This window comes from Vanessa atalanta, chromosome 2, assembly GCF_905147765.1.
Source record: "Vanessa atalanta chromosome 2, ilVanAtal1.2, whole genome shotgun sequence".
NCBI classification, from domain to species: Eukaryota; Metazoa; Arthropoda; class Insecta; order Lepidoptera; family Nymphalidae; genus Vanessa; species Vanessa atalanta.
The window spans coordinates 5624868-5646764 of NC_061872.1; the positions used below are offsets into that span (position 1 = coordinate 5624868).

Consider the following 21897-nt stretch of genomic DNA (forward strand, 5'->3'; position numbering starts at 1 on the left):
TAATTTAAAATAGGCCTAGTGTTTGTTAAGTGTGTTAGATTCAGGCCATCTTGTATTGGGGTAACATCTTATTCTAAAATTGTCTAATTTGTATAAATAAAAGTTTACAAGACTGTATGGCCTAAACTAAAGTATATATAATTTAATAAATATTTAATAACACATTAAAATTATTAAATCAATTAATTGAAATAAATAATTTTTAATCATCCATAATATGATTTAACTAATAATATTGAAAACTTGTAATAATATTACAAAAAATTAAAAAATGTATCTATAAATGAAGATAAAAACATTTATTTAACATAAATACATGACAATTCACCACAAAATTTACCAATCAATATTATTTTTCTCTACTCAACAAAGAGAATGTAATGGCTGGAATAAGAACTACCAAGGCCAAATAACATTGGAATCTCAATAGTGAGAAGGCCATGTGTAGACCTGTTGTAGTGCTTATCACTAAGGGTGCGCCGTACCCGACCACACTTAACTTCACGTTTCCATATCGGTCTTTCACTAATTTGAAACAGTGTTAGAATATCAAAGCGTCATAAATCAGGAAAACGTAACGGATCTTCAACATAGTCTTCTGGTATAATAAACAAATCATCAGGTATATCATCACGAAAATCAAATTTTTGAAATGTTATCTTTGCAGTAACAGTTGGAAGAATTGGGATGTCTATTTTTACTGGAAATCCTTTAGGTAATTTCATAGCAACAAATTGTCGTAATTTGGCAAAGTGTTTAAAGGGAGCAATCACTTCAAGTACATTCAAAAGCATATCTACACTTAAAGGGAAATCATCACTCATGGCTATAGTAGCTCGAAAATTTCTAGATGATTCCTTGTACACAAGTTCCCTCCCCAAGCTAGGATATTGACCGACAGGTGATGATATGTATGTTTCCCAATCAATGCCACTCTCAGGAGGAGGGTTCAAAGAAGCTCGCCTTACAGGCTCTCCATTTGTATCTAAATGTTGGGTATTACCTTTAGTCAAACTCTCTATGATAGCTTTATTCTTTTGCAAATCATCAGTAGACAAATGTTCTCTCCTTTTCCGTGACTCCAATACAAGACCTGTAATTGTATAAATATCACTCTTATATAGACCAGCCACAGTCTCTTTACGGTCTTCACGGAAAATCCAGCCTGACTGAGCTCTTGCAAATGAAATACCTTTAGTGGACATTTGTGCAGCTAAAATATCACTAGACATTATTATGTCCACCTCATCTTCAATCTCATTTTCAGTTTCTTCATAACGAACTTTTTGAAATACTTTGACTTTGTTATCAAGCACAGTTAGTGATTCGCTTGGTGGTTTTTCTCCTTGGAAAATAAAAGATATGTCACCCCTCTCCCACTTCATGTCTGTAAAATCAACCAAGGTTGTATCCAATCTGATTCCTGATCCAGATTTATAAATCTTACACACATCCGAGGGTAATATTCTGGACACCAATGGCACCCAAGAATGAAAGTCCCACTTCAATTCCATATAAAAGTTCTGTATCTGAGACAAAGCTCTAATGAGATCTGGTCTTCTACACTCCATCTGTTCACGTGCTTGTTGCTTAAGTTTACGAACGAGAGACGAAATCGTTTGACGATCCCCATAGCTAGTTGCTTCTGCAAGTGGTGACCAACCAGCAAGATTTTTCACTTTAACGGGCGCGCCATGAGCCAACAGCAGTTGTACACAATCTTTGCGACCTAGCATTACTGCTAGATGTAAAGCAGTATTCCCATGTTTATCTTTTCGCGTCACATCGTTAAATCTCAGTAACGAAGACAGCTTTCGAACATCTCCAATGAAAACGCATTCATGAAGTGGATATGTTTCAGCTTCACCATTACAAATCAGGGTAGACATTTCGCATGTACGATTTGTTTAAATCATCACTATCAATATATAATTACTCCAAAAACAATACAAAGGCTGATCTAATCGATCAGATAAGATTAAGGTAGAAATATTGCATTTACATTTTGAATTATTCTTATTAAATGGTAGATGTGTTTTAAGTAATAAAATATTTCTTATTACTTCCTAATTTAGGACAGGAACATCTTATTAATTTAAAGAAAGAAAAAAAAATTAATCAATTATATACATCATAGAAATTGCAAGTTTGACTGACAATGACGTATTGACATTTAAGGTTTTAAGGAGGTATATCTACTCTATGGATGCGAATAAGATGACGCTAATGGCAACTGGGCGTAAAACTTGCGTCAAATCGACAATCAATACAAGCAGTTACAATCAAGTTATATGATTGAATGTAATGATTGTTTTAGCAATTAAAAATCATATGTCTTTTGTGAGTAATATAAATATCTCTTACTGTTCTTTTATTTTTTTCTTATTTCTTCTAATTTTATTTTTTTATTTAGAAATTTTATTTTTGTTCATAATATATAAAATTAAATTATCGTAAAAATTAACATGAAGTCATAACATATATACAAATATGAATTAAAAATGGTTACTGTACAAATCCAGACCGCGTGGAATGGTAGCATTTATCGTTACCTTTTTTTCATTTAAGTTCTCATTCTTTATAGGATACATAGAAGGTAGGGATTTACGTTTCAAAACCGTTTGCATAAATGCACAGTACTCAAACTAGATGGCTCTTACACCCCTTGTTTTTAAAAGCGACAAAAGCGTAGTTTGAGTGTGAGAAAAATTGACAATTTGACAAATACGCGCAGAAGTATATAGTTCCTGTAATCCTGTTAGTTTTTATTGACTTCTGCTTAAAAAGTGCAATTTATCAAGTTAAAATACCTTAATAACTTTGTGTTATAAAATGTATTCGAATTTATTTGTTTAAAATTTAAGCATTGACTTTCTTTGTTTTATTGTAAATAAAGTTACCGGATTGATACAATTTGATTTTAAAATTATATATTGATCATTAATGTTTTGCGACTAAAAAAATAATATTTTTGATTTGAATCTATTCATACTATTAAAAAGTGCTTTTATAAATTTAGTATTTTATGTTATTTCGAATGAACCGGTGCAAGGATAAAATGTTTTTGCTTTACTGACTTGATTATCATTTTAGTGTGATTGTTATTGTCGTCAGCAGTTCCTCAAATTATAAAAACATGTAAGTATACTTTTGAGCACTACAATATTTTTGTTACTGATATGTAAATATAAGAAAAAACTAAATACATAAATGTTGACTAAGAGAAAAAATTTAAAAAATACAGTATTAAAACATAAATTAATTATCAATATGACTAATAAAATTAAAATAAAACTTATTATGTATTTTAATTATTTATAAAACCTCATTAATATTTTGAGTATTTTTTAATCTTAGTAATAGTTTCTAGAAAGTACATATTTTTTCTTAAATATAAATCTGCTATGGAATGATATAGAGATAATAAATACTAAAAATATTTATTTTTTATATATCATTTAGAAAGTAAGTTCATCATTTGCCTCCTGAATTATTTTACAATATACATATATGCAAAACAGACATGTTATTTTTAAAATCATCTCTGAATATTTCATTACATGTATTATCAATAAGAAGCAAACATTGTTGTATACATCGAGTCTGTTTTATCAATAACAATTATAACAAGCTTGTAATAAATGTCAAGGTTTTAAAAAGATAAAAAAATCCATAAGAGTTGGTAAGTGATTAAAAAAGCTATAAAGTTCCTTCTAATTATATTAATTAGTTTGTTATTTATAATGTAAATTCTTAACGTCGAATAATTATTATATCTGTAAATCTACATGATGTTAACATAATGAGCTTCCAAACAGATGTCTGTCACAATACTGATAACAATTTTATTTTTGTGTTTGTTGAACCTGGCTGATAATGAACCTTTTGTTATCTTCTAATAGAGAAATACAAGTGAAATCTCCGTGATTTTCTTTTATTCTAAATATTTATATCTGCCTTTTAAATTATTAAAGTAAAAAAAAACGAATACTTTTCTAGTTAATTCAATATTTTTACAGATTACATTTTACGTGTTTATCATCCATTTTACAATTTACCCTATTAACCTGTATTATTAGAAATGCTATTAGAAAGATGACCACATCCAAATTTTCAAATTTAAAGTAATTGAATTTAAAAGTCATATTATTTAAAAAAAATCCATGGCCACATTTGTTTTAAATATAGTTTTATTACAACATATGACATAAGCAGGCTGCTTCCAAGAAATATTATTGAATAAAAAAATAAAAGTCTTAATCACTGGAATCAGACGCATGAATCGAGATGCAGGTTTATTGCACCCACAGCCTAACGATAATAATTTACACGTTTGTACATTTCAGAACATCATTTTATAAAGCAATATTATATGTATAATTAAAAAAACATTTCAGTTCACATATTTTTCAATATCATGCTTCAGTATGAAATTGAAATATTATGTGTAGTTTCTTTAATGTCTTCAGTGGTCTAATTTTTTCAATCGTCTTTTGTTATACTATGTGTGTCATTAAAAGTGTTATATAATTCGCAACAATTCTAGGCTTACTTGGACTTTTTTCGTATTCTAATATATAACATTTTATTAATTAAATAACTTCTTTCGAATTTTATTTGTTGGGCACTATTTTCAATTTAGTTTATTATGTAACATGTTATTTTATTGGAATTATATCGACCAGAACATTCAGATATATTAAATGATTGTCTGCAAAGGAAAGGGCTAAAATGTGCCCTAACATGTATGAGCAATTGGTACGAATTTACAGATCGTATAGTGCGACACGGATGTTGTTACGGTTTCCATCTTGAGATTTTGGAAAAAGTAATACCTCACGTGAATTTTGTTCATACTACATGTTGAAAAATACGTCACGGTTTCCTTTCTAGATTTGAAATCGATCTGCTGTACATGGAATTTTAAAAGATATACTGATAATTTTGTCATGTTAAATGTCAACATTCAGTCGAACGAAAGTAGAAAAGATAACCGAGCTAAGGTAGAAGCTCCTCAATCCTGATATCCAACTTAATTTTGTAAATGTAATAAAATACCTATTCATAAGCAAATATCTAAATAAAAAACAAATTGAAAAATCAAAAAAATGTACTTTCAATCCAGTGCTCAAATTGATCAAAAAGTATCCATATATATTATCTTATCTGCTTGTGCTTCTCGTGTATGTAATGTCTTATGTCTGAAAATATTTCTGTTAATTGTTGTCCCCCAAATTTTAGTAAGTATATTGTAGTAAAATTAACTTCCATCATTATTGTATTGGGTGTTGCAAAGTAGAGTAAATCGATGTGATAAAATCGATGGTCTAAATACGAGCTACTAAACCATTGATGCAAGGAAATGTAGGTAATTTAAAAATCAATATTTATACTGACCTATGTAAGAATTGACACAGCTCGTTGTCTTGGCGGAAACTATAAATGTATAAGTAGTGTCTACGTTATTTATTCATTTCAGTGTTTCATTTCTTTGCTGCTATTTGTATATTTTTTTATAAAAATCGTCTGAGTAGGACTGATGTACGTAAAAGAAAAAATTATCATTACAAAATTATAAAGATTTTTTGTTCCGATTTAACACACCATACTTTTTTCAATGAAACTTTTATATTGACCTGTTTTCTAATTTAAAATTGAATAAAATTAAATATTACGTTTGTGTTGCAAATACAGTTCAGCGTATTTTTAAAATAACAACGATATCATCGAGAAATACTGTCTTATTATTCATCAATCACAATTTGCTATTGAGATAGAGTATTAAATAATATAATTCAGTATTAGCATTTAGCTATTTTTTTGTTGTTAATCTTTATATCATGTCATTTCAAAACAGCTTAATTATCATATTTTATTATGATAAATTTTATTGGCGACATTGTAAATTTCAACGATGTCGATAAATCGTTCAGTGATTATAAAGAGGAGGCGAAAGGGTGAGGCCCACGTCGGGCGCCATCGTCATGCGCCGCCTACACCGCGCTCCCCGCGCCGCTCTTCTCTTTCGTACAGTTGCACGTTTCCAGCCATCGAAGTAGACGTGTGCGCGATATGCCGTTTTACCCACCGTCAGCGCTTCTTCATGCGAAATTCGCACATTGGTTCGTTGCATCGATGCATGGACCACACTAGATGCTTCTGCACATAAAATCAGTCATCTAACATATTAGGGATGTTTTCATTACCATTTATTATTTTAATCATATTAAAAAAATAGAACCATTGTTATCACTTAGTATCGTTAGAATCATCTGTTTAGTTAAACATGACCTATTCAATCATGATGCAACTCATTGTAAATAAATAGAAGCAAAGAAAGTATTAGGCATTGATGTTTTAGTTTATGTTATGTGATATAAGAGCGACATGTGAACGTTTGATTTTGTTAGTTGTATACCTAATATTTTAAAATAAGTCCGTAAAATTATAAATATATAATTGTATGACATAATATATTATTTGAACTACAATTATTATAATCGAAAATGAAAATAATTCGTGAAAGTCTACGGGCATATTGAGTCTTTAAACCAAATGCTAATATGGTAAGATTTGTATTAGCTTTGGTATCAAAGTATTCGATATAGTTTTGCGGTTATATTTTAACGAAATAGATTGTTTGGTTTTTAACATTTACGGAATTTCTCTATAAGGAAGCAAACTCACTTTCATGTACTCTAGCCAATACGTAAGTGTTGTATAGAAGTCTTATCGAATAAAGGAAAAAGTCAATCCTATTTTGCAACGTAGTTAGGAGATGATTTTTGTTATTTTTTTGTGTTCAGTTGTCAGTTTCCGCTGCTTTCGATTCGATGAAGTACTTGTATGTAACCTAAACTTTTTGGAAACGACTATAAAAAGGGTCTCAGTAACTTAAATATTTTAATTCATTTAATTATTTTATGTAATTAATATATTGATTGTTATATAAAACTACCGACGATATTAACTGCGTTTACCGCGAAACATTTCCACGGAGTCGATAAATCGTTTGTTTTATCTAATGTAACTAGTCAAGAACTTGTAGTATTAAGTAGGTTAATATGTAAATTAACTGAAGTGCATTGTAGGGTAGGATGAGCTGTTGTCTCTATCTAACCCCCTTTTATGTATTGAAGTCTTATGTATGTATTTATATATTTGATAAACGAAAGAAACATGATTATTCTGAACTAAATAGATTTTTTACTAGATATTTAACACCTCGAAGAGAAGAATGTTTTCAACTATGTATAAAAGCGCGTGCTCGGAGCTCGTTGCCAAGGTTACAGGGTGGGTGCGATCAGCTGGACTTACGTAAGGCACGCGGGCTAGTGAGGGCGGGGGCGCCGCGGGCTGAGGTTAGGGCCGATCGATACCTGCCTTCTCTTGCTGTCGCCCGGTTTTTACTGTAATCGTAACTAAACATACATAATTGTACAAACTTAAATTTTGAACTCATAGCAAGAGAAATATAATGAAGTTATTCTACAAATCAAAATAAGGAAATTTGATTTATTTTAACTATTTTTATCTTTTTGAGCTGCAAAGATATGTTGTTTATTCGACTGAAATCAACATATTAAAGTATTATGCAGTTGTCTTCAACATAAACAGTCGAAGTCAAATCGATTAAAATTCGCTCGGTTGTGTCAAGAGATAAATCCTAAACCTAAACAAAAAAATCTTTTTTTATACCTGTTCTTTGCTGTATGCTCCAATATGTTTAATGTGTGTGGTACATCTTATCTTTGCACTTAGATGTACGTAATACAAATTGCTTTAAGTTGAAATGGGTCTTCAAGAATATTGCACGACAAGAGGAAGTGGTGTCAGATAATGGATTGTCGCGGGCGGACGTTGCACAATGGTGTGACGACATCATAAATTTGTTAGACATTGAATACGAGTATGCAGTCCCTTGTATGAATACTAAGTTGAATTTATTAAGATAGATTGCCCTTTTAAATTTACTTCAGTAGCAAATAGGCATATTTTATTATTGAAATATGTGTTACCTACAAGGTTTAAAATAAAATCATATCCCCTTACTACATGATGTTTATACGATTTAAGGAAGTAGAATCAAGAATGTAGCTTAATTTTATCATATGTAAAGATTCATTTTAAGTTATATCGACCTGATTTTTTATAAATAAACAATACAACTTGGTACGACGTAAATATCAAATGCATAGGTACCTACTTCTTATTATTTTACCTTCCAGAACTTGTTTATGTTATGAGATAATGGTTGTTTCAAGCATTGCATAGAATACGTGCGTCTCTGATATTTTATCTCGACGATTTAAAATGTTTCCTCAAGCTTTACTTGAGGTACACTGGCTACTCCCACACAAAAATATGAATATGTGGATATGTACATAAAAACGAGCGCTGGAGCAGAAATGCATAATTTATTTTTCACACGTTACATATATTCTTAGACGTGTCTCGTGTTATGACTGAGGAAGTAATTAACTATTATGTATTAACATTTATAATAGGATTTACGCGTAGAGGAAAATAATATTTAGTTTAGTTTATTATTAAGTTGCGTTATTATCAATACAGAGAGGCAAGTAATGCGCACTGAGAGATAGTTTCCACAGTATTTTATAACGTGTTGTGCATTATTCGTTAACTAACATCACTATTAAAAAAATATTATAATTTATATACTTTATGTATATTCGATATCTTTTTCATGACCATCGCATGACAATTGAGTTTATTATGAAATTTAATTAAAAATTATTAGTCCTAACATATAATATTCCATTTACAATTTTTAAAGACGTAGTCTTCAATTTATTTCATGTTTACATAAAATTTCTTTTTCTAATGAAATTCTTAGTATAATGTAAATACTTTAAAATATAATAGTAGACGACACTTGTGTACAAGACATCAGTAAACAGGTTTGGCGTGCATAAAGTGACTTTTATGTCGTTATTGTTGTTCGATACAACGATGGAATGTTCTGCATAGTATCCGTCTCAAAACCTGTCCATAAACATTTAAATACGATAGCCTAAAAATATCTAAAGAGTACTTATTATAAACATACAGTAACGCGTCATTGCTATTAACATATTTAAGGCGTATGATGATAAATTAAAATTTAATTTATCAACCGTATTTTTTCATCGTAACTACCTATAGCATATAGATGATCGAGGAGTTTTCTTTTCAAATGCTGTAATTGTTAATGCTTAAAATTATTTCGTTACTTCGTACTTTTTGTTTTTGCGTTTACAACATATTGAAATAAAACTATTTTCATGATACCCGATCAAAAATTCAGAACTTTAACTAAAATTATTAATATCCGCTATTGATAAGCATTAAAAATAGTTATATTTTAATGTGTTACACCTTTCACGCTATATACTGCACATTTCTTATTTATGTTTGTTTATTTTTTTTCTGTAGAATCATTTGATTTTTCTTTCTTTAATTCGGCTACTCGATTTTTGTTTTGATGCTTCGCTTTATTTATGTGGCTTGGTGGTCTGTTATGTTGCAGCGCGCGTTTGTAATGGTGCTTGGCGATTCAGTGATGTCATATTAATGTGCAAGCGCGTGTGATATTGCGCTGGCGCAGCTATTAAAAGTTCGCGATGTCGTCACCCGCGCGTGCGCCATCCACCACCGTGCCACCCGGGGCCGGCATGCTACCTACCGGTCCTGGACCTTCTCGACAGCGCTCTCTTAAGGACCGACTCAAGGAGGGAATCACAGGACCCTTTCACTGGCAGTAAGTGCTCTTTTGATTTACGCTAAAAGCTTTTTTTCACAGGAAGCCAACACCTCTTGAATTCTCTTTACGCTTTTGTGTGTGTCGCATGATTACCTACGAACATGGTTTATAATTTTTCTTTCTCATATCTGCGCTCTCTAACAACATCTTGAGAATGTTCTGAAAAATGTCAGGAAATTAGATCGGTGTTAAAAGCGTATTGTGATTCTGTCGTCATGATTTGAAATCTTCAACAATAGCGTTGCGTGTTTTTACTATTGCGTTACATTTTATATAAACATTTATGAAATATATGCCACAATATGCTACGAATCAGCTAAATGAAACATTTATATCTTATAAAATAGTAGAAAAGTATTTTTTATTATTAAATGATAATATTAAAAAAAACGTTTTTAGTTTAAAATAAGTATATTCATATATATAAATGAAGCGAATCAAAATTAAAGTAGTGAAACGCAGAAGAACAAAATATGAAAAGAACAGAACTGTAGGAATAGTTTATTTAATTTGTTACGCTGTTTCCCTAGAAAATATTTTCAAAATCAGTTGGCTGTAGATTCGATTTGCAAGGCAAAGAGCTTGAAGTCGGCTATACTTGTTTTTCGAAAGGAGGTGCATCTGTCAACGGGAATTCAATTTGTTTCAAATCCAACTCTCTATCTTTTATATCCTGTTTCGAGATATAAAAGTTTATGCTTAACGCAATTATTAAACAAGGAATTTATATATAACTAGTGTAGTTTCAAATACATACGAAAATAATTGTTTAAAAATAATCGGTATACGTAACGAGTTATCCCGTTATATTTTTTATATTACTTAGTATAACCCGTAACTGGCTTATGGGTACCTTAGACTTGGCAGCAGTCCATATAATTAACACTTGGACATTGTAAGAAATTAGTTAGTTTTGGCAATGTTATATCTTTGCAGACCACTCGCCACCTGGTGGCCTATTTGCCTGTTGCTCCTCAGACATAAAAAAACTGATGGACATACAGATGTGATTTAACTCAAAAAACATTTGAAATATTAACCTTGTTATGAATTGTTTATAAATAATTTAAGAGCAATTTATTATTTACTTGACATTGAATGACCAAAATCAAGAAGAACTAATAGTTATATATAATTTAGCTCAGTCTTAGTCAGAGAAATGATTTCATTTGTAACTGAAAGCAAAGCGTTTTAGTAAGTTTCCTACCTACAGCACTCTATATTAATAAGTGGTACAAATATTTACGTACGTGTAGTGTAACCTTTATGATCTTTTATGTGTACATTAGCTCCAACTACTAGACCCTTATCTCAATGAACAGTCGTGCCTGAGGCATTTCTGGTATATATTATGTAAACTTAATTTAATTTAAATTACTACTTCCGATTTCTGAGACCCTGGTATTTATTACGTGTATAATGTGTCAAATTTATTTTTATAAGTTTAAATTATCGCGTAATGGTATGAGGTTACTTTATTATTTTTATACATATAATTATAATATTACGTTCCAATTAGTTTTTTTTTAATTCTAAGTATATTGGATCGGATCGGAAACAAATATTTCGAATATTATTTTATTTTAATACTTTTTGAAATCAGGAAATATTTTTTGTTAATATGTTTTCTATGTTGTTGCTGTATCAAGCGGAATATATGTAATAATACATACATACGTATAAGTATTAAAATATAGTAAAACAAATAAAATTCTAAAATTGGTTAGAAAATTGAAGAACATTTCGAATAAATCATAAGATATTCAAGTTGGCTGTGAGTGGGCTTGTGAATTTTAAGTAGGCTAGTCTTAGAACTCATGAGAACTATACGCTGCTAATTCCGCGGCGTTAGTCGCATCGCTTATCATGCCCGGAGCGTTCTTTGTTATAGAGCTATGCTCCGTAGTTCATGTGCCACGCCGTCCTTGGCCGACATAAAATGTTTAGGCACAAACCATCGCGAACCAAGTGGTAGGAGGAGGGTGAATCAACCGGCATTGTTTCCTTTGTCCCATCTTCTACGTATCTATATCACAAATGAGCTACGTTTGCTGCAAAAACATGTAATGTTGGGTCTTTACGGTAGCTCCCGGACTGCATTCGCAATTCAGCCTATGTTAGTCGTCTTCCGCTCTAGTTCCCTTAAATTGTAGTCTATCTTAGTGCTTATTATCTATCATGATACTAGTGTTTGAATAAGAAAATTGTACGATATTTATGACATTTCTTTTGCATAACAGACTCATTCGCAATGTACATTTAAATGTCATATACGCTCAATAGACAAATATTTTGGTCTCAAAACTGACAAGCCCCACTGAGTTTTCACTAGTTTCACTTGATTTTATAATTTGTCTCATGCTCGACGATGATGGAAAATATTCCGACGGAATCAGTATGCGCCGGATGAATTTCGGTATTATGACTCCATCAAAGTGCATTGGAGTGGCGTGGTGGAATATTTTTCGAAATGTCTTTTTTAAATGAAAGGAATTTGAGATTTGTGCATGTGTTGCCTCAATGAAGGCAGCGTTATTCAAGTGATCTTTGCCATCGATTGATACGCCAGAGAATAGTACAAAGTATTCTATAGCTTGACGTAAAAAAATCTGTTACGTCATGTGCACAACTCGACGTACAATTTGAAATGAAAAAATATTTGCTGCTAATCATAAGATTGTCAAAATGACATATTTAATCCCAATGTGAGTCTGTATCGTCAAACTCGGCATTAAAAATAAGAGATAATACATTGACAAGTAGTTATTAGAAGTACCCATTGAGGCAGCGACTAATGCAGATAACGGTTATGGACATAGGTATGATGTCAATAGCCCAATAGCAATTCTTAAGCCTCTGTCAGGTATCACTATATTGAAAAGTTCTCATGCTTCTTACCTCTTTGGCCTCTTCAGATTCTGCCTTTAAATACAACGAAACTATCATATTCCTTTAGGGCAGCCACTCATTTGAAAAAAAACCTTTAGTTTGGCACCATCCAGGGTATACGTCTAGGTCAAATCTATTATGGCGAACCCTACGGAAACAACTTCCAATCCCCATTATTTAGTTAGATATAAGCAAAACCGTCGGCAGACATTGTTAGCCATGCTTTATATACTAAAACTGTCTCTTCTGGTGTAAGTTGTATATATGATGTTTTTGTGACTTGTTTCTGTTAGGTAATACAAAAAAAAAACAAATACAATATTTCCACGCAGAAAAGCGTTTCAGCTTATTTTGAAATATTAATAAACTTATGTTTATGATATATTATTTAATGTGAATACTGTGTACCAAATCTTCGTTTTTCTTTTCTTTCAATTAACCGATATTATAATTTATGCATAAAAGTTATAAGGTCCGAAGAAAAAAAGAGCATTGACTCTGAAATAATATTTATCACGTAGAATAGTTACAAAGCATACGAAACATTGTCTTTGGGTTAGAATCGTGACGAGCTCAAGTACACGAGGTCATGTCACATTGAACGGGTAACACCAGAGTCACGCGCGTCTTGCGCCGTACAAAACGAACCGTCTCATCGACCACCTACCGCGACCGATCGATTTCACACCTACGCCTTTGTCGCATCTGTATCTATTTTCCCTTTTCTTATTTACATATCAATATTGCATCCAATTGTGTGATTACTGATTAGCATATCTTTGTTCGAGGAAATTTAAACATCTACGAAGCGTTGTAAACATATTCGTGATTAACTGACACTTTTTATCGGTATTGCGTATTACGGTATCATTTCAGAGAAATTTGTCACTGACATAATCTACATAAATCTTCCAATTCAAGTAACACATAATGTTCGATTCCAGCGACTTCTTAGTCATGGTGTTATAAACAGCTTTGATGTCAACCTTCTTAATAGCAATATTATTCTTCATGAAGATTTATTATTTTCCTAATGAAATTGTCAATATTGACACAGCTGTATATACCTGAGACATCTAAACCTACTTTCATAAGCGGTGTTGTGAAATAGACTATATGTTTTAGTTCTGACAGGCGAAATGCTACTGCGCATTATATGTTACAGATAACAAAGAGAGTGCTGAGATAAATGTAGGCGAGCCCCCTCTTTTATGTTTGCCTGATATCGCTTGCTCCCATTATTTAATTTGCAAAGAAAATGGATAAGATAAAAATGTTGCAAGGCTAACTCTCACTGTAGGAAATCAAAACGTTCACAACTGACGGCAGTTGACAGCGCTTTTAGTCACGTACAAATATTTTTCAAACCTACCTATTTAGCTGACATATTCTGTTTTAACTTTAGAATGAATTATCTTAAATGATAACTTAAAAGTGTTTGAAGAATGATTTCTGCAAATATTGTGTCAGTTTAAATTGTTTTACATGTCAAAATGTATAGAATTTTCTTTCTGGATTTTTCGAGTTATACATTCTCATTATTCTTGCAGCATTAAATATATTGTGATTCAGATAATACTACTTTACTTTGGGCACATGTTCATGTTCCCTTAAAACTTAAGATGAAACTTTAAAATAACATGCAAGGATTCATGTTCGCCGTTTGAAGCGTTATCTCCGGATGATTCGAGTCCATTCTGTAATTGATGCCCGGAGCGGTGCAATGAGAAGTGTGTAATTGAATGATTGGCGGCGGCGCCAGCTGGACACCTCTCGAGATGATGCTCGGCAGGCGCATCCGTCTGACATACATCATTGCTTACTGCGCACTACTGTGCTTGTAAGAGTATCGAGGGGATTTTCTTGTACTTATTTAACAAGGTCCTAATAGGATGCATTTACGTCATGTATTGATAAAACGTCGAGTTAGATTTGCACAATCGGTATACCCCGTATATTGTGATTACTGTGTGTATTGCGGATTGAATCCGTATCTTTTGGGTATTATGTCGGATTTCGTTTGTGGATAATACGAATAAATTCGTCGAATATTAGTTCATGCAGAGTAAAATGTGATTGATATATAGATGGTTGTAATACAAACGTATCATTTGTTAAATTTTATAGGTATTCCTTGAAGAGAAAAATATTTCATTTTTAAATAATTCCATTGTGACAAGCTGGTTTTAACATTACTCCTCGTCACTAAAAATACTCACGATTTATGTTTAATTTATGTAAAAATCGTTTATGGAGTTTTAATATTTTGTAACGATGTTTTAGTAAAGTCGAACTAAACGTAGTCGGAGTGTTTAAGATGAGCAATGTATTTTGACAATACATTGACAATACAAACAATAATGAAGAAAACGTTTAAAAATATGTAAGTCGTTTAGTAATTATAAGTGACTATTAAGTTATCATGAGTTTAAATTCGTTGACGAATAAACTTTTTTTTCATGCACAGAAAATACCGAGTTAATGATCCCATGTTAAAATAAACATATTGATGCAACATGTTGATGAAGAAATGATTGTCTCGGATTGAAATCCAGGCGCCATATTCTCGTACTCGGTAGTTTAGGGAAACATAATGAGGAAACTAGAAGAATATCAAACATACGTGATTGTATGGATATAAATGTGTTAGATATTGCTAGATTACCGTCCATTCACTTCTAAAAGGAATCCAGGACATCCTCTTGCAAGAGAACCATAACTATTTTATAATATCTATCATATAGGTGTATAATAGTAGTGATTACGATTTGTTATAATGATCGTGTTACGGTATGTGGTGTCCTAGGTCAGGTAGAAATACTTTGTCTACTGTCCGTCCGTTTAAAAAAATGAACAGAACGCAAACAACACAACGGTTCGTTCAGGCCAGAGCTCTGAGTTAGTTAGTTAGCCACGTGTCCTCAGTTTAAACACGGAACTAAGGAGTAATCATTTTAACTACTGTTGCAATAAATTCGATAGAATTAAGTGCTCCAGATATATTGTGTAAACAACTAAATCCGAAATGAAATAAACAGATCTCCATATGCGGATAGTTTAAATTTTATTGCTTCAAATTGTTTACAATTACAGTTTAATGTAACCTTAAAATAGATCACAGCTCTTATTAAATTAATTGAAATTGCGTGCAATGCACCGTCGGTATTGCAGATTAGTATTTTTTTACGTTTCTTCGTAAAATAATTCATAAATGACTGAATGTAGGAAGTCAATGATAAGGATAAGTGTTCTCGGAAATAATTACTTCTTCAAGATTCATAAATATTTTTAATCGTAATATGTGATACATGGTAATGTCAGGCGATAAAGATATAGTGAAAGTACAGAAAACCATCGCATTAAATATTTATATATATAAAATAATTATTTATTGTATAATCGAGCCTGATATGTGTGTGGGGAAACCGGTATGCTCCGGAAGAAATTCAGCCGTATGTGAATCCACTAAAGCATTGGAACAGCGTAGTTGTTTCAGCTCGGAACTGTCACATCAAGATGAGAGTTGATATTTACGTAACAGTGGAAGTATTAATTGTTACCAATATATGACGTCTAGTTGCAGGCGAAGGATTAAGGTTTTGATTTAGAACTTCTCGTAGAATATTTGGATTTGGATCTTTGGATATCAAAACAGGTCCTCAGATAATTCGTTTCATATACAGTATACAATGCATAATATTATACTTAATATATATTTTTGGTTAAAGAGACATTGTATTACGAAATTATAATTATGGACTTTGAATAAAAACATATCTAAATTGTCGGTGTACATGAAGAGTAGATCTTTATTCGTGATTTATAAATTCGAATTTTCAAATATATTATTGATAATGATAACACATTATAATTACTATCGCGACGCTAAATTAGCTACGTGTACAAGATAATGTTTAAAATCAGTCGATAAGTTATACGGCAGTTGATTGAAATGTTTAATTTATTAAAATAATAACCAGATATATTATTATGTGTTAATTTGTGTTTAACAATGTTTGATATTTAAAAGCACGCTCTAGTTTCACGGATGAATTTTTTTGGATTTATCGGGTATGTATTTTTTTTTATTCCATCAACGTATTTAGGTATTTCTTTTTGGTAGAAAGTTCTGGAAATTTAATTGTCAGAAAAAATTAAAATTTAATGAATGCAATGTTTTGATGTCAATCGTCATTAAGGTTTTAACTAAATCTCATTGATTTAATTATACTAATTGCTAGGAATAATGAAGTTCGTGAGCTATGTCTATTATTTTTATATTATGGTTAAATTGACGACATTTTTATTAAAAAGGGCTCATAAGATTTTTTTATTAATAATAACTGTTATGTTTTTGTCTTTGCTTTAACACGTAGCTTCATACTTGTTATTTTTGAAAATATTATAACTATTGACGCGTGATAATAATTAATCAAAGTAATGTTAGTTTCTTAAAAAAATATCATGTATTTTATTGTATTAACAATAACGTCAGCATTATTTATACATTAAATAAAAAATGTACTTGGTGGTAGGGCTCTGTATCAACCGTCTGCTTGGTTACCACTCGTCATTGATACTGTCAAACAGAAATACTAAGTATTGTTGTATTATGGTTTGAAGGGTAAGTGGGCCAGTTTCTCAAATTACCAAGACTTTATTAATAATTCTTTCTCAACCAATTTAATGGGCAGTGTTGACCACATGACATAAGAAAGCCAAATTAAGGCAATTACATACATAATACATTAGCAGCCTGTAAGTTTCCCAGTGCTGGGCTAAGGCCCCCCTCTCCCTTTGAGGAGAAAGCTTAGAGCATATTCCAATGCGGCTTGGTGGAATACACATTTGGCAGAATTTCGTTGAAATTAGACACATGCAGGTTTCCTCACGATGTTTTCCTTCACCGCCGAGCACGAGATGAATTATAAATACAAATTAGCACATTAAAATTAAGTGGTGCCTGCCTGGCTTTGAACCCGAAATCATCGGTTAAGATGCACGTATTCTACCCACTGGGCCATCTCGGCTCTTTTAAGGCTACAATAATATAAATACAATAAAAAATAAATATTATTATTGTATGTCATTTTCCACAATATAAACGACGTCGATGTTTCTTTAGAGTTCATTACCGAGTACAGAACTTTCGCATTTATAATATCAGTACTAGAAAAGACCAGTAACATTCTGCAGTAACTGTTGTAGTAAAGACTGGTAACATTCCGCAGTAAATATTTTTTATTGATTTACACTAATTAATACAGGCACTAAAAGGCATTATCTTTTAATAAATTCTTAGTATATCAGAGAATATATCGTGCAGATAATACAATAGTTAGGTTGAAGAAAAATATAATAATTACAATTACACATATTAGAGGTATAGCCTGTAAACGTCCCACTTTGAGGAGCAGTTTTGGAGCTAATTCCACCACGCTGCTCTAGTGCTGTTTGGTGGATACATATGTGGCAGAATTTCATTGAAATTAGACAATGCAGATTACTTCAATATGTTGTCGTCACCGCCGATCACGCTATGTTGTTATAAACTCCAATTAAACATAGAAATTCAGTTGTTCATTCAGCCTGGGCTTAAATTCGTTATCATCGGTTGAGATGCAACCGTTCTAACCACTAAGCCATCTCGGATCTTTATTTTTGTCATTCTCGGCTGTCTTTTTCACATATAATATAAACATATACCTATGTATATATTAACATATATGTTATATAACATTATATTGTAAGTTTTATTATTTTAAGTTTTGAGAGTTGGAATTGCTTACTTTATTCTTACTAAAGTAAATACTTACGTTTATATAGACCGGAAAACTCATTAAAGTTCCTCAATTGTTGGACGATAGGCAGAAAAGTTTTGTTTCGAAACAAGTATTAATTAATTCGTGTAAGCGACCACAATGCCTTGTCAAGTACAGGGAACCCTTTTATTGTATCAGGGCTATTTAAATTGAAATCTTATTTTAAGAAGTTCCTTTTGGAAATTGTTTAAAACCTATCTTTTAACTTTATATTTTCATTGTATGTATTTTTATTGTGTAATAAAAATTGCTTTATAAAGTCATACAATTCGTGATAATTGCTGCTACTTTAAGCTTATAATAAAGTTGGAACTTGGGTCAAACTAATTACAGTAATCTTGTTAACATAATTAGGATCCAGTGTATAGTAGAGGAGCTTGTTTGTTATCAGGTCAGACGTATCATATTAAATGGGTAGAAAAATTAAAACGTAATTATACTTAATGCAAGTAGGCGCTCTTACGGGGACTTTTGAATCGTTATTATATAAATGAATGTATCGGAATTTTGAATCGAGAATAACCGACAAGTAACTCAATATATAATACATAAATATTATTTATATAATAGTAGTTATATACAAAACTACTATTGATATATTTTTTACTTATTGAACCAGTATTAAGATATTAGTCGAAGTGTCCGTCAGCTCTCAGAGTAGTGTCGTTTGTGAGTTATAACGGATTTAATTTAAAAAATGGATACGCTCGCATTAAGAGAACAGAAATTATTATTAGGTGCATGAGACAGAAGTGAAACGATTTCGAAACGTTGACCCATTTCGACCTTAACATAATACATAATACTCTAACCGGATAATCAGCGATAATTTATAAAAAAAGGTTAATAAAATTAAATCTCGATCTATTATATAGATATGTAAATTTATCTTATTAATACTGGTCATAAATAATTAGTTTGAAAATAAAACCTACGACATTATCAAGGTTTACGCCAGCTATAAGTTATCTTCAACAATATAACTTAATTAGAATGAAGCCAAAAGAAAGCTATACATTTCCACAATATATATGTACTAGGAGTACTTTAGTTGTTTTGACTGAAAAAACTTCAAATTATATTAAAACTTGTTTCAAGCGACTTCGTCTGCGTTAATAATGTTTTTATATTTTAAAAATGTACCGCTAAAACAATATAAGGATTTTTAAATTTGATATTTAAATATAAAACTATTGGCTTTGGTATTTTCAAATTGTTACTCCTGAAGGTGACAATCCCTTTTTAGTCGGTTACCTATGCTACGTCATAAAAGCAACATACTGTCTAGATTTCGCATTTCTAGATTTTAAGTAGGTCTGTGTCCGATGCTATAAGGATGAGAATGTTATTATTGCAGATATTTTTAATTTATTTATAAAAGACTGGCAAACGGTTACCACTAACATTTACGCTGTAAGAAATATTAACCGTTCCGTAAATGCGCCACCAACCTTCGAAATTACGAAAAGTTTTGTCCCTCGTGCCTGTAATTCATCGACGAACTCTCTCTTAAAATGGGAAGAAACGATACCTTTAACGCTAGAAAAACCAATGTTCCTTCCAGTGATAGTTTAGCACATATTAACTAGGCTAATAGTTAAATAGTGTATTACTTGAATTGTACCAAATTTCATACTATAAAATGGTGTATTAGCTATAATTGATGTGTGTGTGTGTGTGTGTTATTTTGCATTTATCAATCAGCCTGTTCTTTCATGTACGTGTATATTAAGTTGTGTATTTTGTAAAACCAAGTCACATATGTAAATGTTTAATGTTTCTTGAGTGAAATAATACTGATTGTTTAAATAATAAATCTTTGTTTAATTTTGTTATAAATGATAGTTTGTATGTTTTTATATCACAGAGATAGATCATATTATGCAGCAGAGTAGACGAACTAGTTATTTAATTATTAAATTCATAAAATAAGCAGCCGTAAAACATTTACGACATATTTGACATAACACATAACTATATAAATATCTCATTGAATTTAGTTCAAATAGCATGTAAATAAATATTTGGATGTAATACAATTTATTATCTCAACGACGATGTAGGTGTTGGCAGCCTTGTTCATAAATAAGTTTATGAATAACAAGAAAAGTAAATTATTCGATCACTACTACTCCTCCTCCTACTACTTCCGTTACTGGAAATAATCTTATATATAATCTTTAAAGGCAGGTAGTATTATCAAGATTCTATAAGTATAGGCTGCAACTTTGTAATAAAACAACCATTTTTGGTGGTAAACACTAAATGATAGAGTTTACATGATTACTCGTGTTTTAAAATATTTTACCTTATTAGCTAGTTCACGTAAACGTTCAAACTATCTTTCTTCTCGGAAGTCTTGTTTGTTTTAATACTGGAAGCAAGCAAACTTATCAAGATAACGTGAAATGTTTGTACAGAACGCGTTGTCATTGCTCTCTTGAACCGTAACGCTCGATCATATTATGTTTAAATTAAGATACTTGAATCATTACACAAAATGGTCTTAAACCACGGAATGGAGGGGTTATCCCTTGTACTTGCTTTGCACCATAACTGTAGGAAATTCATTAACATTATATATTATATTGATATACAATTATATCGTTTTAACCCTATATATGTATGTTTACAAATAATAATGTTTTGACAAACTAACCGGAATATGGGGAACCATAAAGCAGTAACGAAGAAAATAGGAGATACGACAAGAGAAGACGAAACCATAATGAGATGGGAGCTGTTTATGGAAATTGGTTTAATTGTTTGTTTTAATAGTCCATGCCACTTGTAAAATTATGATTTACAAGTGGCATGGACTGTTAAAATAATCGATTGAAGACGATCCACGCCCCGGAAGATTGAGGCCATCGCGTCAGACATCGACCAAAAACATGAAGAATAATATCAGAAGATACACGACGAAAAAGTAAACTGGAATCTCAGATTTCAAACGATCCTACATGATAATGATCTTGGCAGTGCAAAGCTCGGTGCAAGATGAAAGTCGAGAATGCTCACACTGCAGAAAACAAAAGTGAATTGAAGTGTCTTAGCACTTTTTCGAGCTTCGAGTGTCGGATCAGCCGGGACGACAATGTCATGTCATTGACTGAAAATAGTAAAATGTGTTGTTACTCTCTGTTTCCTTCGTAACAAAAGTCTCATGGTTGCAGTCTGTTTTGATTTTACTTTTGATGTATGTAATGAAATTTAAAACGAATGAACATTTTATATAAAACATATTTAACATGTATACCTATATGAATTTAAAGTAATACGATATTTTAGTATATTTTATCTCTTAATAATTGACACAATTTTTTTGTATGTGTAAACGTCGCGATGACAGCTATCAAATTATTATTAATTTATTTAACCGTTTATTATAATTTGCAGCTAATATGATATAAATAATTATCA

The 21897-nt window shown here is 31.3% G+C and overlaps 2 protein-coding genes across 4 annotated transcripts in view; one reads left to right on the forward strand and one right to left on the reverse strand.

The window, feature by feature from the left end:
* Nucleotides 1–278: 278 nt before the first annotated feature.
* Nucleotides 279–2145, reverse strand: LOC125074254 (ankyrin repeat domain-containing protein 13C). Its single transcript, XM_047685541.1, has one exon. It carries the CDS (start codon nucleotides 1887–1889, stop codon nucleotides 558–560), a length of 1332 nt encoding a protein of 443 aa, XP_047541497.1. The 5' UTR covers nucleotides 1890–2145; the 3' UTR covers nucleotides 279–557.
* Nucleotides 2146–3003: 858 nt separating this feature from the next.
* Nucleotides 3004–21897, forward strand: part of LOC125075638 (TLD domain-containing protein 2) — an 89576-nt gene continuing 70682 nt past the window's right edge. For 2 of the 3 annotated variants that reach the window (XM_047687373.1, XM_047687390.1), the window contains exons 1-2: nucleotides 3005–3138; nucleotides 9530–9760. In XM_047687373.1, coding sequence (XP_047543329.1) covers nucleotides 9624–9760 — 137 coding nt within the window. In that variant the 5' untranslated portion in view covers nucleotides 3005–3138; nucleotides 9530–9623. Of the gene's footprint in view, nucleotides 3139–9529; nucleotides 9761–21897 lie in introns of all 3 variants that reach the window. The other variant, XM_047687376.1, reaches the window with a different exon arrangement.